The sequence below is a fragment of the Metopolophium dirhodum genome, chromosome 3, assembly GCF_019925205.1.
Source record: "Metopolophium dirhodum isolate CAU chromosome 3, ASM1992520v1, whole genome shotgun sequence".
Classification (NCBI taxonomy): Eukaryota; Metazoa; Arthropoda; class Insecta; order Hemiptera; family Aphididae; genus Metopolophium; species Metopolophium dirhodum.
In genome coordinates, this window is record NC_083562.1 from 33461362 (window position 1) to 33478432 (window position 17071).

Sequence of the window (17071 nt, forward strand, 5' to 3'; positions counted from 1 at the left end):
TAATTATTACATTTTGTTCATATAGAATAAATTATAGAGTTTTCAATTTTTGGCATGATCGTACACTATTTGGCTATGACAACCTAAACGTTCTACTTAGTAATTAGTCTTTTGACTTTTTGGTGGCTCTGTGCCGTGTGGTATTGTGGTATAAATATAAAACAAATGTTTTTTTTTTTTTAAATTTTAACTTAAATAAGTAGGAGATTTACATTTAAATTATGTCAACCATCAACGATGAAAAAATTGATGTAGGTAGAACTGAGACATTGGTGTACTCGGTAGAAGTACAAAAAGCAATAGATGAGGTACACTTTGATACAAAATACTCGTACATTTCATAGTATTGTATTCAATATTTAAAATAATATTGTTATTTACTAATAGATACTGCCGAGCGATGATCCACTGGATAAACCAGATTTCGACACGATAGATTACATCAACAATCTGTTTCCTACTGAACAATCGCTTACTAATATCGATGATGTTATTAATTCACTAGAATGTAAAGTAGACTCCATAGATAATGATATAAGATCAGTCATTAGGGGACAAATTGAAGTTAACAAGGTATAATTAATCGTATAAATGTATCGAAACGTAAATTAGTATAATCTTTCATATAGGATGGTAAGGCTGAGCTTGAAGAAGCCCAACATTATATCAAACAACTTTTCAGTCAAATTAGAGAGATCAGACAGAAAGCTGAACATAGCGAGGAAGTTGTTAAAGAAATTACGTTAGATATTAAACAATTAGACTGTGCCAAAAAGAATCTTACAACTTCTATCACAACATTAAATAATTTGCATATGCTTGTTTCTGGTATCGAGTCGCTCAGGTATGTTAGCCTTTTACTTAGTAAGCCGTACAGCTGGTGTCAAATCAGCCGTACGGCAGGCTCTAGCTAATAGCTAGATTAATGTTACTTACATTTGGTGTCTTTTGTGTTTGTAAATCTAATAACATATTTCTCTACCCAACTTTTGCCAATACTTAAGCATTTTCTCAAGTATTTAAATATTTTATATTTTATATTTTAATGCAATTTTCAGTAGTTCAATTTGTACTTGAATTTTTGTCTTAAATTTTCAAGTAGCACAAACGTTTCTTGTTTTAAGTTTAGGTAAACCAAAACAGTTGAAATTGTAACAAATTTATAGCCGTTTTATATAGTAGACAACAATTTCCAAAAATATTAATATGAAAATTAGTTATTAATGGTAGTAAAAATATTAAGGCACTCTCACTGTATTGTACATATCTACCAATTAATATAACTAATTTAATTTAAAATCACAAATGTATACAGAGGCTTAACTACAAAACGTAAATATGGAGAAATTGTGATGCCCCTACAAGGTGTAACTGATGTTATGGAACATTTCAAGAATTACACAGATATACCACACATTGCTCAGTTATCTACTGAAGTAAATATTTAACTATTTTGTTTTAAACTAATTTTTATAATTTATCTGCCTTCTTTAATAGGTAAAACAACTTCAAAAGTCTTTAGCAACACAAATTATGGCAGATTTTCGTGAAGCATTTTCTGGACCAAATGCAAAGAACTTTGTACCTAACAGACAAATGACTGAGGCATGTTTAGTTGTTTCAATTTTAGAGCCAAAAGTCAAGTAAGAAATGTATATATTTTATATTATAAATGTTTATAAAATATTAAAATGTACAATTTTTTATTTCTCAGAGACGAATTGTTAGAATGGTTTATAGATCTACAACTCTCCGAGTATACACATTTATTTGATAGTACAGAAGATGTAGCCTGGTTAGACAAGCTCAACCAGCGATATGCTTGGTTTAAACGTCAACTTTTACAATGTGAAGAAAAATTTAGGGCTATGTTTCCTGTTCAATGGGAGTTATCTGAAAGAATCGCAGTTGAATTTTGTAAAATCACTAAGTATGTAAAATTTATTATTTGCAATTTTTCTTAGTTGCTTAGAACCATAATTTGAATTTCTAGAAATGAGCTTTCTAAACTGATGGTTAAACGAAAAAACGAGATTGATGTCAAGCTTTTACTGTTTGCAATTCAAAAAACAGTTGCATTTGAAAATTTGATGGCAAAAACTTTTAATGGCAATACAATTGTTCAAAATTATGAAAAATCTTTGAACAATACAACTGTTAGTATTTATATTTTATTGATAGATGGCATTTATAATTTTAAATTTTAAATTTTAGAAACAACCAATAATCAACACTGAAACTGAAGAAATTCTTCAACCATTTTCGGAAGAATTACAAATATCTAATGTGCCAGAAAATATGCCATCGCTTATACAAAAAAATGAACCAAAACTAAATTCATCACCGTTTTATGGTTTGATAAGTGATTGTTTTCAACCATTTCTCTATATTTATATTGACAGTGTAGATAAGTAAGTATTGAATTTACGTCTATAAACATTAATAAAAAATATATTTTTGGATTTATTAAATTAAATTTGTTTCCTTACAGAAATCTGTCTGAACTGATTGAGCGTTTTGTAAGTGACAACAAGATAACATTGGCGAAAGAAAATATTGATGATCAAACAGCTACAGTTCTACCAAATTGTGCTGACTTATTTCTATTTTATAAGAAGTCACTAGTGCAATGCACTGAGCTCAGTAATCATAATCCAATGCTTGCATTAGCAACCGTATTTCAGAAATATCTTAAAGAATATGCGACTAAAGTACTAGAAGTTAACCTTCCCAAGTATAAACATTTGTTTTAATTTTAGAATAATCTTAAGTATCATAAATCTTAATGTTATATTATGTAAAAAACTGTGTAATTTATAGAATAAGTCATCCAGCCACTTCTCTAACTACAAATGTTTCAAACATGACCAAAGACCTAATTAAAGATTTACAACTTCTTCCAAGTGGGATGACTGAAGCTAGTGTTAAAAATATAAATTGTACACCACAAGAGTTAGCTAAAATTTGTTGGTAAGGAAACAATACTAAAAATTTAAATTATAAACATAATGCACATACAATATTTATTTAAAAGAAATTATATTTTATTCATTTTAAGTATACTAACAACCGCCGATTACTGTATGGAAACAACACAACAGTTAGAAGAAAAATTAAAAGAAAAAATTGACCCTAGCTTAGTTGGAAAAATTTGCATGACCAATGAAAATGATTTATTTCAAAAGTAATATTATAGTCTACTATAATTCAAAAATATGTATTTCATGTTATTTTTTCTTTGTTTCAGTATTATTTTCATGTCTATTAATCTTTTGGTTCAACATTTAGAAGCGGATTTGGAACCTGCATTAAATAATATGACCAAAGTAAATAGCATGGATTGCTTGGATTTTATAGTTGAATTATTATGTATATTATTGTTTTTATTTCCACAGTTCTTATAAAAATATCTCTTTCAGGTTCCTTGGCAAAATATTACAGCAGTCGGTGACCAAAGTGAATATGTTACTATTATGACAACACATTTGAGAGGTGTTGTTCCTATTGTACGAACATATTTATCAACATCCAGAAAATATTTTACAAAGTTTTGTATTACTTTTGCCAAGTAAGTTAATATCAACAATGATTATTCTAGCCCAGCGTTACTCAACCTTTTTAACCTAGCAACCCCCAAAATAGGTGAAAAATAAAATCGGTCGCCACTCACTATTTGCACAATATTATCTGTCTGAAAATTGTACCACACAGTGAACTGGTAGTAAAAATAGTATAGTAAATTGTGCCCAGCATCTTTCAGTTTCTAAAATGGGTTAGCATAGTATACTACGCCCATAGTATCTATGTAAGGTAGCTTGAATTAATCAATATATATTATAAAATTAAACACTTCTACATTTATTGGTGCAAAAGTTGAACGTTGAAATTTATTTTTTATTATTATTTACTCTAAGTTTTGTAGTGAATTTTTTTTTTTTTTAGTAATACCTAAGTAATTTTGTGAATAAGCGAATTTTGAAAAATAAAAATTAATCAGGTTCTATACTAATTAAACAATGCAACAAATCAAAAATCCATTTCGTACATATCCTAGAAAAGAGATTAAGGAATTCAAATATGTTTTCAAAATTAAAATAGGGCTTTTGGTACTGGGTGAATTTTTCTTCTGCTTTTTGGGACTTGTGACACATGGGAGTTGAACATTTTTTATCGCAAAATATAGTGACGTGTGACTGCGCCTATGTACATTTTGTAATTCCAAAAATCTTAGCCAAAGTTTATCTTTAATTACATAAAGCATTCGGGAAACTCACGCACACTAATGATCAGTCACTATGCACATACAGTCATACAGCACTAACGATGGATATAGAATATTTCCTAAATACGACCCCTTAAAAATGCTTCACTTTCTACAGCCCTAACTTTTAATTGTTATCAAAGGTTACGGCACTGGTAATAAGTAGTAATCTAAAATAAAGTAAACCAATAAAATGTTTTAGTTTATTATAATAATTATTTTAACTTTCAGTTCATTCATACCTAAATTTATCCAACATTTGTATAAGTGCAAGCCGCTATCAAATATTGGCGCCGAACAATTGTTGTTGGATACACATTCACTGAAAACAATTTTATTAGACTTGCCATCAATGAACCTTGATGACAATCGTAAAGCTCCGGCTAGGTAACATAAGTCACAAAAAAATGTTCACATTTGTAATATTATTTTTGTATTGTAATTTTATTTCAGTTATACAAAGGTTGTAGTAAAAGGAATGACAAAAGCAGAAATGATATTGAAATTAGTAATGGCTCCAACGATAAAACACTATACATCTTTTGTCGACCAATATTTAAAACTATTACCAGAATCTGATATGACAGAATTTCAAAAAATATTAGAAATGAAGGTTTGTGGTTTATTTATTTTAAATATTGTTATTAATTATGATGTTGAGCACTATAAAATATATATGATCGAATGATTCAATTATGTTACAGGGTTTGAAAGCAGCTGAACGAAATGAGCTTTTGAATATTTTTAGACCTAGAAATCCAACTGGAAGTTTTGTTACAAGTACAGCTGCATTGTCTAGTTTGAAACAATATACTAGTCTTATAAAAAAAAATTTGATATCTAATTCTAGCAATAATTAGTCATTTTATGTTGGAAAAAAATATATTCTTGTACATTCCATGTATATTCCATTGTACAAAATTCAGAAAAAATATTATATATAATTTCATTTGAATTTATAAAAATCATATAGATCTTTTAATATGTAATTGTAATTAAAACATTTTGTTTGAAGAAATATAAATATTTTGTTTTTATTTTTATTTTCAACATTGAATATTTAATGCAGTTGCCTATCAAAATTGTTTGATAAAATATTATTCTTATTTCTCATAAAAATTAAGTTAACTGCAAATATAAAACTATATAAGCACTAATTACAAATAGATTGATATATGCATTTATATAATATGGGACTAGGTCATTGAATTTTAATAAAAATTAGCAAATAAATAGTTAAAAATCCAGTTTTAAAAACCATCTAACTATATGACATAATTAAAACAGGAATATTTTATAACTAACTATTTGCTTGACAAAGGTATACCTATAATTATTTTTTATAGATCTCAATTTAATTTCCTATCTATTGTTAAACATCATCTCTGCTACATTAATTTTTAATGATATTGCATGATTAATATAATTTTTAATTCACTAATAAGTATTCATATTAATATTAGTTAAGCATTTTGTGACTTAATTAGTTTTCTTGGTATATGGTCAATAAAGATGACTGACTGAAGAGTTATTTTTTCCCCATATATTTCAGTTAAAGAATTATTTAGTTATATTTTAGCAATTTGCAAGTCTACTAAAGTTTATTTTTTCTGTCATTAATCAAATGCCTTACTGTATATTTGCACTTGATTTGACAGATATGCTCCACATCACTACAAGTACAATTTTAAAAAGTTTTTGGTAATATAATAAAAGTGAAGATCTGAATTGAAGTGGTTATAACATAGTTCTAATTGGTGACATATATATTTAATACTATTAATTGAAGAAAAAAGTTTCTATAACCAGAAAATATAATGAGTAAATATATATTATATTACTAACAAATAACAATAAATTGATAAAAATAATTATGACATAAGTTGATGAATTCTCCAAAATGTAAAAAAAAAGACTGCCGTTACAATAATGTTTGTGGTATTTTATCTTTTAAATTACAAGAAAAATATAATCGATTTAAAAAAATATATTATTTGTAACAGCCGAAAACCTCAGAAAAAATTTGTAACAACTAAAACAACAGTATTGTCAACATCACATTACAAATGACCCTTTTCTTTCAACTTTGTAATGAGAGTGTCAACGTCAGGCACAACGGAACCAGCCTGTCTGGTAGGCGGGTCTTCTATGCTCAACACTTGTTGACGAGGCGCTAAGTCCACGCCAACATCTGCAGCCGTGAGCTTTTTGATGGGCTTCTTTTTCGCCTTCATGATGTTTGGCAACGTGGCATACCGTGGTTCATTGAGCCGCAGGTCGGCACTGATAACTGCTGGCAACTTGACTTTGACTGTCTCCAAGCCACCGTCCACCTCGCGCTTCACCAGCACATTGCCGTCCGCTACGGTCACCTCAGAAGCGAACGTGGCCTGCGGCCAGCCCAATATTGCCGCCGTCATCTGGGCCGTCTGGTTGGAATCGTCGTCGATGGCCTGCTTGCCAACGATGACGATGTCTATCTTCTCGTCCACTGCCACCTTGGCCAGGATCTTGGACACGTGCAGCGGCAGCAGAGTGTCGTACTGAGCCTGCGGCACCTCGACATGGACGGCGCGGTCTGCTCCCATCGCGAGAGCGGTGCGCAGCGACTCCTGGGCCTGGGGTATGCCGCATGACACGGCGATCACCTCGGAAGCGATCTTCTTCTCCTTGAGGCGGACGGCCTCCTCGACGGCGATCTCGTCGAACGGGTTCAGGCCGTGCTTGACGCCGTCGGTGACGACACCAGACTTGTCCGGCTTGACGCGGATCTTCACCGCATAATCGATTACGCGCTTAACGCCGACCAAAACGCGGGCCATGATTTGCGACGGCGGCGGCGGCTTAACGAGTTAATACGATCTAAGTAGAGATATTACTTTATCGATTGATTGTCGTCTATTGACGGACGGTTTTGAGTAGTTTGGACGTCTGACCAGTGACCACCGTTTCCAGAAGTTGTTGACGGACGACGAAGAGGAAACGCGCGGTTGGACCAATAGGATGCGTCGAAACCGTTTGCTATCAGACGATCTTATCGCGCGAAAGGACCTTAGCGGACGAGCAGCTGCTGCGAGTGTGCCGCGTACAATCCATTAATAGACAATACCTACTTCGTGGTTCACTTCCTACAAAACGACCTATTGACCGTCAGTCGTCACGTAAATAGTAAATACATTCGTAATCGATTGCAATTTACAGCCGTTGCTACAGCCCGTGATTGGTCATGCCAGTTTAATATTTATTACAATTTACATTCAATACTCACTAGGTTATAGTCTTTAGGTTTAATATTATGTTGTTGTGATAGGTTACGAGACAACGCATCAATTCGGTATATTCCCCGTCATAAATTATTACAATATTGATTATACTTTTTTACTTAATATCTTAGTCCAATTTATACACACATTGCTTCACCTATCTGGGTATTTTACATTTTTACCTAAATACTCGACGAATTTAAGACCGGTAAACAAATTCCAAGATTACGGACTAAAATCCAATATTTAATTTTTTAAATGTATGATTACGTAATACGTATGCAGGAACTATTATTTGTTTTTAATTAACACATGCGCAAATTAATACCATACGAATTACGATTTATAAGAGTTTAATTAAATATATTTTTCCTGATTCCTGACTTAGCAGATGCCTAATAATCGTTACCGTGGCCCGTGCCCTAATATTATGCCTTACTTGAGTAGTTGAGTTAAAATTTTTAACTACTTTTTAACTAAAAAAACATCTTCAACGAAAACAATTTTCGAAATATTACTAGGTCAAAAAAATTGAAAATGTAATGCATAAGTTGTTAGTGGAAACTAAAAAAAAATTCCTGTAAATCTACAATATTTTTCTTTAAGCGGCTATATTTTAATTTTGCCAAAATTCATCAAAATCACAACAATTGGCAAATTATTTTGAGTTAGAACTTTTTCAAAATTCTTCTTTTTATACCTAAGCTTTGAAAAGTTAATAAAAGATAACCATTAATTTGTCCTACATTTACTAAAAAAAAAAAGGATCAGTCAAATTAATTTTTTAATTTGAGCGTAATTATCATGCAACAATTTTCTTATTTTGTTGTTATTTTAAAAAGTAATAACTGTAGGCACCTGAAATGTTGATCAAATGTTCATGTTATCATTTTGAGACATTTGAAATTCAAATTTTTTTTTAATTTTTAATTTTTTAAATGTCATAAACTAATATTTGTTTGGTCAAACGGAAATTGAAAATGTAGAAAATTTAATCCTCATAAGTTGTTATAATAGCAGTTGAGAAACATTATGAGATCCATATGAACGGTTTTTTTTATAAGAATTTAAAGTTCAATTTTTGACATTTTTCAAATTATTTTGTAGTTGAAAAATTATAAAAATGTTTAATTTTTATCAATTTAAAACAAGGATTCTCATAAATAGTTCATATTTCATACTGTAACAAACCAATCTAAAAATATATAAATACATATATTTTATACACATTTATATACAAAAGTTTATATTTGGACGAAATTACATATTAAAACCAAAAAACAGGTTTAGTTATAATTTAAAAATATTATTCGAGGGTATATGAAACTTTTAGAGTATATTATTATATTTTATACACACAATGACAGACATTTTCAAATGTAATTTTTTTGGCAAAAAATGAATTAACTTACTTTTGTACCAATGCCTAATAGTAATATTGTAGGCTGACAGACCACTCGGACCAGTCTTTGCTCAGAATAATTTTTTATATACAATGATTTTATATCATTGAATTCAAATTTAACACATCCATTACAGTGACTTTCTAAACTCTTGAAGGTACACTTGATAATTTTGTTATGTCCTGTTACTTTTTCACTTACACATTTTTTTAGTAGTTCAAATGGTTTCAACATTTATTTTTTTTATCAAAATTAAAAATGTATCAATTCCCTTTGAAGTATGAAAAATATGTTGTACTTGAAAAGCATTGCCAGGAGCTTTCTAAAAAATAATCTATTATGCTATAACGTGTGGGCTCTATAGTTATAAGTATTTAAAGTTTTGTTGGGCGGAGAGGATCATGATTTTGGTCAACTACCAAGATGTTCTAAATAGAAGACATTCTAAAAAAATTGTCCACAATAATTATACTATACCATGTTTATTATTTTGTACCGGCCCGGGGGCATAACATGACACTAGCTCCCACTGTGCAAGGGCACAGTAGCACAGTCCACTCTTGAGTGTACGTCTTACATAGATTGCATACAGGGTCCCTAATGCCTACATAACCGTAGCCTATAATGCCCTATATTCTAACATAATAATACCTATGGAAATTTAACATTTTTTTTAGTCATTCTAATATTCTATTTTACTATACTATTTTTAATGTATTATAATGTCAGAGTTCCAAAAAATGGTTAGGATATGTAACTATTTTTTTGATGTGACAATTAACTCCTAAATAGCAAAACTTTAATTAAATATTATTGTTTTTTTTTTTCTATTTGAAAATACTGAAAAACTATGACATACTGTGTTATTTATTAAAAATTTCAGAAACCATAGCTGGTAGGCGTATGGGCCAGGGAGTGACTAAAACTTCAAATATTTATAACTTTGACCCCCCAATTCTGATTTAAACAACATTTCTGATCACCCCAATAATGGCCAGTTAAGTAGAAAAGTATCAGATTTTCTTATTCTACCTATAGAAATAAATAGTATATACAAAATGAACTATGTAGAGAGAAGTCAGAACAACATTTTTGTAAGCAAATTATGAAATAATTTAATTGTTTTTAAACAATTTTTTCAAAAAAATGTTTATAACACGAACTAATATTAAGTGGTATTTGTGGTTTCAATAAATTAAGATTAACTTTATTGAGGCGGTATGCATCGCATCAATAAGTAACAATATCAGTTACATAATGTGTTTCATTTACATATTAATCTAAAATTATTTAATCTAAATAACTAAAAAAATAAAAACTAGTTTTATTATACTTAGTGAACATACCAAAAATATAAATAAGAATTTTAGGTAAAGTTAATAATCAAAACTACATAATATTATACAGTTGGTAGTATTTCAACTACAATTTCATTTTATTTCTATAGAAAAAAATGTTTACATAGTACATATCTAATTTTATAATAATGCAACAAAAACATGAAGTAAAGTAATTATGCTCGTGGAAGACTCTTTAAGTCATACAGAACCCATATAGGTATGATCAAGATTGATCCAGATGCAGAACCTCCAATAAGCAATTGTTGCTAGAAAAAAACAAAATGAAATAATTGCAATTATTAGTTGTTAACAAAATTTAACAAAATTATATCAATAAATAAGTATTTTAGAATGTAATTTGTACCATCTAAGTCAAATTAATTACCTAAATTGATGACTTACATTAAAAAACAAATAACTACCTAATTGTAGTGTTTTTTTTTAAGATTCAACTACAAAATAGCACATTGCACATACATACGACAAATTACAATAAATACAAAATCTAAGTTGTATCCATTCAACAATTAATATATTTAACAAGACAATACGTATTATGTAAGTATAAAGCAATTACAATACAAAAAAAAAAGTTTTTACCCATTTTGGCATTCTGACTTGAGGTGGACCGTTAACAGTAATATTTGTTCTCTTGGACATTACTTGAAGGGATTGCTTGGCCATAGGCTGAGCTAATTTCGATAAACCCAACATGATTATAAAGTAAATTGAAGTAATAAAATGTTTAATGTATAAAGATTTATAGCTTATGAAATTTCAGCTTCTTTCTTCCTTGCGATTGCAAACAAATTTGTAACCTTTACTTTTTTAATAAAAATTTTATCTCAAAAAATAAAATCATAAGCATACGGTTAACAGTGTCACCAACTGGATTGTTATCAAAATCTGCTAAAATTGTTATTGATAATTTATATTATCAAAATTATCCATTATCACCTTGATGCCGATTGTGTGTTTAATTTTAATGAGCACTGTGTTCCTGTGCACAAGAAAATTACTTGATACAAACTTTAAATATATTATATAAATCTGAAATCACGATATTAATATTTAAATATTTAAAACACATTGAGAAATTAGAATAAAAATACATTTTTAGTAAAAATTATTAATCTTTTATGTTTTTACTTTTAATACAAATGTCTTACAATTACTTAATTTACTTAATTACTTAATTTATTATTTTGAAGTTAATGCTCATATTTAAAATAATTGTCTGCCATGTCTAACTATTTGACCAGTAGCCGAGTAAATATTAGTTTACTCCAAGAGGGGGCAGCGAAAGATTTAATTTACTTATTGGATAAGTGTGATGGTCCTAAGGTAAAACACTAATTAAGAACTACTGAGATATAATTTTTATGAAATTAAAAAAATAATACGCAGGTTATAATTTTGGACGAAGGACTAACCAGACCAATAGGTTTGATAGCTACATATAGCCTGTTACGAGAACATGATGTTAAAGAAGTATTTATTCTAAACGCTGGCAAGTTAAGTAATTTTCGTGAAAAGGTGAAAAATGTCATATTTATCACAAGGCCATTTTTAACACACATGGATATGATATGTGATAATATTCACAAGTATGTGTGTTTCATTACAATTAATCTATTATTCTGTTATTATTGAGTTATATACTCAAAAAACTTAAAGAACGTATATCTCACCAATATTTTTTGATTTTCTATGATTAAATAATATTTAACTAACAACAATTCTAACAATGTTAAGCCTAAATAGTAAATACTGTAGGTTATTTGAAAATAATAAATATATTATTTCAGGGAAAATCAAGATGATCTCAAACAAAGGGAATACCATTTATTTTTTGTTCCAACTCGTAGTTTATTATGTGAAAAACGTTTAGAAGTAAGTTCTTATTACTAGGTTTGATATTTAATATTATATTGTATGTTTACCTATATCCTTGACATCAACTTTTAAAAATGGTTAGTTAATTAAATATAATTTTTCAGAGAAAAGGAGTTTTAGGAAATTTTGTTCTCATTGAAGAATTTCGATGTTTTTTATTTCCTTTGGAGAATGATCTTATGTCAATGGAAATGAATGATTGTTACAAGGTATTTATTTAAATTCTTAAGTCATTAGCGTAATTGTATGAAATTGTGTCTTGTACATTGTTTGCTTTTGCAAGGTTTATAAGAAGGGGCATCATTTCAATTTTTTTTTTTGTATACATATTGAGCATAGCATTTTTTTATTGAAATATTTTACATTGAGACCGCAGGTTATTTTCAAATATTAATATTTTACATATTCATAACTCACTTAAAAATTAACATATCATAAAAAACCAACAATAGACCACAAATAATGTTGTTACCTAAAATTTTAAAAATAGGCTAATTCACTCTAATATCAGAACTGACATCACCCTATTGAAACTAATGAACGAAAATTTGCTATGTCGGAAGTGTGAAGACGGAGACAACACACGGGTGCGACATCCTCTTAATTTTTATTCTTAACAGTTTTTTTTTTATACAAACCTTGATAGATATAAGTGTTTAATATAACTAAATCACATAAATTAATAAATTGAATATATTTGACAAATATTTTGCAGTATATTTAATATTCATATTTGTTGTTTATAATTATTTTATTTATTTTTAGGAGTTATCGTTAGAAAATGATCCAACATGTTTATATCGTGTAGCACAAGCAATCGTTAGTCTAGAAGACCTTTATGGGCGCATTGGCCGCGTAACTGGCAAGGGTCCTGTTGTTAAACAAGTTTGGGAATTAGTATCTAAAATATGTTTAGAACCTCGCAAAGCTAATTCTAAAGCCAACAGAAATTATAAAACAATTGATCATCTTGTTTTAATTGACCGCTCTGTAGACTTAATGACACCAATGGCTACTCAGTTAACATTTGAAGGACTTATTGATGAGCTTTTTGGAATTGATTGTTGTAAGTCTATTTTTAATAATAGATTTTATTTATATAATTGTTGTGTAATCATATTTTGTTTTAGGTACTGTAGAATTACCAGCCGACAAATTTGTTTCTGAAGAAGATAATGTTAATACGTTAACACGTAAAAAGATTGTATTAAATTCAAACGATGAGATTTTTGCTGAAACTAGGTATACTTTTCAGTGGATTTACAATAATTCAGTGTTTCCCACCTTTTTTACACTATGGACCAAATTAAAAATTAAGAAATTATCGCAATTTTACAGGTTTTTTTAGCTCATAACTACGACTACTTTTATTAGTTTATTTTAGATTTTAGAATAAATAAAAATATAAGTCTTACATACGTTGGTAGCAAAAATAATTATAAAAAAATGTATTATTATTGGTCGCCGATTAAAATGATTACTATCTGGCATCTCTTCGCTATCAACCGTTAACTTAACCTCAAATTGGATAAAATAAATATATATATTCAAGCATTTACTGAATACTAGGCAAACATTGAATTTTGTTTTTTATATTTTTGATAAAAAAAAATGATGAAAATAGAAAATGTTGCCGACTACCTGTTGGGAAACACTGTTATAAACATAAAGATTATAGTTTGTTGAATAAACATCATTAACATTTTTATTGATTGTATTGAAATAGAAATAAACACTTTAATGCAGTATTAATGAATTTAAGTAAAAGAGCCAAACACATTACTTCAGAATATGATGAAAATCGAAGTGGTAAAACTGTTCAGGAAATGAAACAGTTAGTGTCTAGACTTCCTTACATGCTGGCACTAAAAAAACAACTGTCTACATGTAATCATCCCATAATTAATTTTGCTTGGTAGCTATTTATTGAATATTTGAATATTTGATATTGACTAAATATTATTGTTTAATTGATGTGTTGATTAGATACCACAGTTGCTGGACTAATTAAAGAACTAACTGACAAAACTAGTTTTCGGGATTTAATAAATGTACAACAAGAACTGATTTTGGGTATTGAGTCCGACAAAGTATTACCTCAGATAGAAGATTTGATTTCCAATAAATTTGATCTTATAACGGTAATTATAACATCTTCATAATACACATGGTCAAATATTTTATAAAAAATTTTATATATTATGTTGTAGGTATTGCGATTAATATGTATGCAATCTGCTGTAAATTCAGGATTAAAACAAAAAACTTTGGAATATTATAAAAGAGAAATCATTCAAGTTTATGGTTTCAAACACCTTATAACAATGACCCATTTGGAAAATGCTGGTCTCATTAAAATACAAGTAAATTTACTTTTTAAAATTTAAATTAAAAAATTAAATTTAACAAGCATTTGATACAGGCAAATTCAAGAAGTTATGCTGTTTGTCGCCGTCTATTAAACTTAGATGTTTATGAAATGAGCGAAGTAGATCCAGATGATATCAACTATGTTTATGGGATTTATGCTCCACTGAGTGTTAGATTAATTCAACATATTTCCAAGTCAGACAGTAAAATATTGTCTGACGTTCTGCCATTACTACCTGGACCTTTTGTAGAACATGTTAATTCTGATGTTGATCAAGGTAATTTATTTATTTACTATTATTTAGATAGGCCATATTCTAATTACAGTAGAATCTAGCTTTGGTAGTCAGCTGGATAATAATTTTTTTAGTTGCATCAACTTGTTTTGAGGTTAATTTATGCAAAAAATATAGGTTTGTTTCGCCTTGATGATCTAGACTTTGGTGTGGAGGACAATCAATGTGCAGTATGTCATATGCAACAAATTTCAAAAACATAAAATGCACGCACCTAATTTGAAAACCTACTATACTTAAAGTTTGTGCATTTAAATTTCTAAAACCCTAGTGTTTTAAATTCTTTACAAGTTATAGTATGAATGCGAGTGTGGAAAATCAACTTTGAATTAAAGGTTATTCCGAGGTAATTACCATCAACGAAATAGCTAAAGTGGAAAGTAGAGAAAACCTGGAGGTACATTTGGACACGTTGAGGGATAGGCCAAACATACGAGACTAAATAGCAACAGAGCTTAAATCGAGGTTTAGATCTTCTGGGAAGGCCAGGCTATCCTCAATAGAATTAATATCTAGGAATAATTTAATGTCATTGGCAAAAATAGCAATGAAATTTATATTGTAATAATTTGAATACTTACTATTTTATTTACAATAATTGACAATTGTTGTTATTTTTACAGCGACTAATAACAGTTTTTTGGTAGATTCTCAAAAAGTTGTGCTCGTGTTCTTTATTGGAGGATGTACATTTGCTGAAATATCTGCTCTCAGATTCTTATCATCACTTGAAGACTGTAAGTTGCCTAATCATATTTTATGTTTGTACGTTAAAAAGTTTAATTTCCAAAATTCTTTTCAGCTACTATTGAATATGTAATTGCCACCACCAATATTACAAACGGCAATAGTTTTATCAAGTCATTATTAATCCCCGAAATCAACAATAGTTTAAATAAGTAAATTATTCAATTTCATTTCTTAGGTATACAATTTACATTTTATTATTATATTAATATATTCATTGATCATTCATATTATATAGAGTAATAAAATTAGGTACTAATAAGTTTAAAAAAAACAGCATTTTATTTCAATACCTATTTATTATCAATTATAATAATTATTGTTATTATTTAATAAAAGATATAAAAAAATAATTTAATTATGTTTGTCCAGAAATGCTTGACAAGACCTCATACATTGTTGAAAACATTTTTCAAATCCTCGAAGATCAGTATCATAATATGGATCTTCTATATTAGTTTTTCCGGAGGTTCTTGCTTCTGGATCAAATGACCCTAACATAAATATTTTTGCTTTTGTTTTGCCCGATGGTTTCTTACGATTGATAGAGTCCACATTACTCTTATCCATTCCAAAAACAAAATCAAACTTATTCAAGTCTTCCGAGTTGAACTGTTGTGCTGAATGCTTGTATTTTATACCGTTGTCTCTCAGTACGGTCATTGTCCGTGGGTCTGGTGAACAGCCTACGTGCCATCCCCCTGTACCGGAACTTTCAGCGTACCACTTGTCTGCTAGACCTCTTTGCGTAACCACCTCGTTAAACACAGCCTCAGCCATCGGAGATCGACAAATGTTACCCAAACACACGAACATGACACTACGCTTTTCGCCCATTGCTGTATCGTATTTGGTCGGAAAAAAAAAACTACAAAATGCGCAGTGGCCTGTGTGTTTCTGCTGCAGAAGGTGATTCCCACAGACGGCAGCAGTGAGTTAGTACAACACAGCACGATATCAGACTAACCGTTGACTTTGTTCACACGATCAATATTAATCGGTAGGTAATGATAAATGTAAAATCGGTGTTATACAACAAAATAAATAGAACTACCTAATAGACTAAATATTAAATAAGCGTAATAGACTTTTAGAACATAATTTTTAGTGTTTTTACCATTCACGTTATCACGAATCACGATTCACCTCCGTGGGCCGTGGGTTCCGTAATTCCGTTATCATCTCGGGGCTCGGGACGTCGACAGTTGGACGAAATTACGATACGAGTTGGAGGCCGAGGAACTGCGACTGCGCCAAACACTGGACCACGATGTAGATAATATCACATCATAATATTATAATATTATAAAACATATATTATGTATATATCATATTATACAGAGTGATTCTTTTATCATCGAACACTCATTACTTCAAGAAGTGTAAATGTTTTTGAAAATATTATTTTACATGGTTTCAAGTCGTTTACAAAACAACGTTTTTATTGAAAAATTATGTTTCCAAATATTATTAATCCATATAATTTTTTAAGTTT

General features: G+C 29.4%; 4 protein-coding genes and 1 long non-coding RNA gene across 7 annotated transcripts; 2 read left to right on the forward strand and 3 right to left on the reverse strand.

Annotated features, from left to right (window-relative positions):
- Positions 1-5304, forward strand: LOC132941023 (vacuolar protein sorting-associated protein 53 homolog). The gene is made up of 16 exons (XM_061008871.1): positions 1-308; positions 388-573; positions 630-844; positions 1316-1436; positions 1498-1643; positions 1715-1930; positions 1994-2156; positions 2215-2411; positions 2492-2734; positions 2821-2970; positions 3059-3184; positions 3248-3326; positions 3420-3568; positions 4493-4648; positions 4715-4874; positions 4966-5304. The coding sequence occupies exons 1-16, from the start codon at positions 222-224 to the stop codon at positions 5119-5121; spliced, it is 2550 nt and encodes an 849-aa protein (XP_060864854.1). The 5' UTR covers positions 1-221; the 3' UTR covers positions 5122-5304.
- Positions 5305-6074: 770 nt separating this feature from the next.
- Positions 6075-7479, reverse strand: LOC132941024 (electron transfer flavoprotein subunit beta). Its single transcript, XM_061008872.1, has one exon. The coding sequence runs from the start codon at positions 7081-7083 to the stop codon at positions 6322-6324; it is 762 nt and encodes a 253-aa protein (XP_060864855.1). The 5' UTR covers positions 7084-7479; the 3' UTR covers positions 6075-6321.
- A 2847-nt stretch (positions 7480-10326) lies between these two features.
- Positions 10327-15425, reverse strand: LOC132941355 (uncharacterized). Of its 2 annotated transcripts, XR_009664156.1 has the most exons (3): positions 15411-15425; positions 10868-11267; positions 10327-10533 (listed from the first exon to the last, which is right to left on the reverse strand). It is a non-coding gene; the product is annotated as an uncharacterized LOC132941355 (long non-coding RNA). The 2 variants fall into 2 exon arrangements; XR_009664155.1 differs by lacking the exon at positions 15411-15425 and having other exon boundaries at positions 10868-11410.
- LOC132941353 (vacuolar protein sorting-associated protein 33A) lies at positions 11485-15903 on the forward strand. Of its 2 annotated transcripts, none has more exons than XM_061009369.1 (12): positions 11485-11611; positions 11694-11874; positions 12076-12160; positions 12268-12372; positions 12929-13229; positions 13294-13405; positions 13890-14050; positions 14150-14304; positions 14374-14526; positions 14586-14811; positions 15453-15566; positions 15632-15900. In XM_061009369.1, exons 2-12 carry the CDS (start codon positions 11846-11848, stop codon positions 15730-15732), a joined length of 1542 nt encoding a protein of 513 aa, XP_060865352.1. In that variant the 5' UTR covers positions 11485-11611; positions 11694-11845; the 3' UTR covers positions 15733-15900. The 2 variants fall into 2 exon arrangements, with proteins under 2 accessions (XP_060865352.1, XP_060865353.1); XM_061009370.1 differs by having other exon boundaries at positions 11501-11611; positions 11675-11874; positions 15632-15903.
- Positions 15856-16810, reverse strand: LOC132941354 (low molecular weight phosphotyrosine protein phosphatase-like). Its single transcript, XM_061009371.1, has one exon. The coding sequence runs from the start codon at positions 16411-16413 to the stop codon at positions 15931-15933; it is 483 nt and encodes a 160-aa protein (XP_060865354.1). The 5' UTR covers positions 16414-16810; the 3' UTR covers positions 15856-15930.
- Positions 16811-17071: the final 261 nt, after the last annotated feature.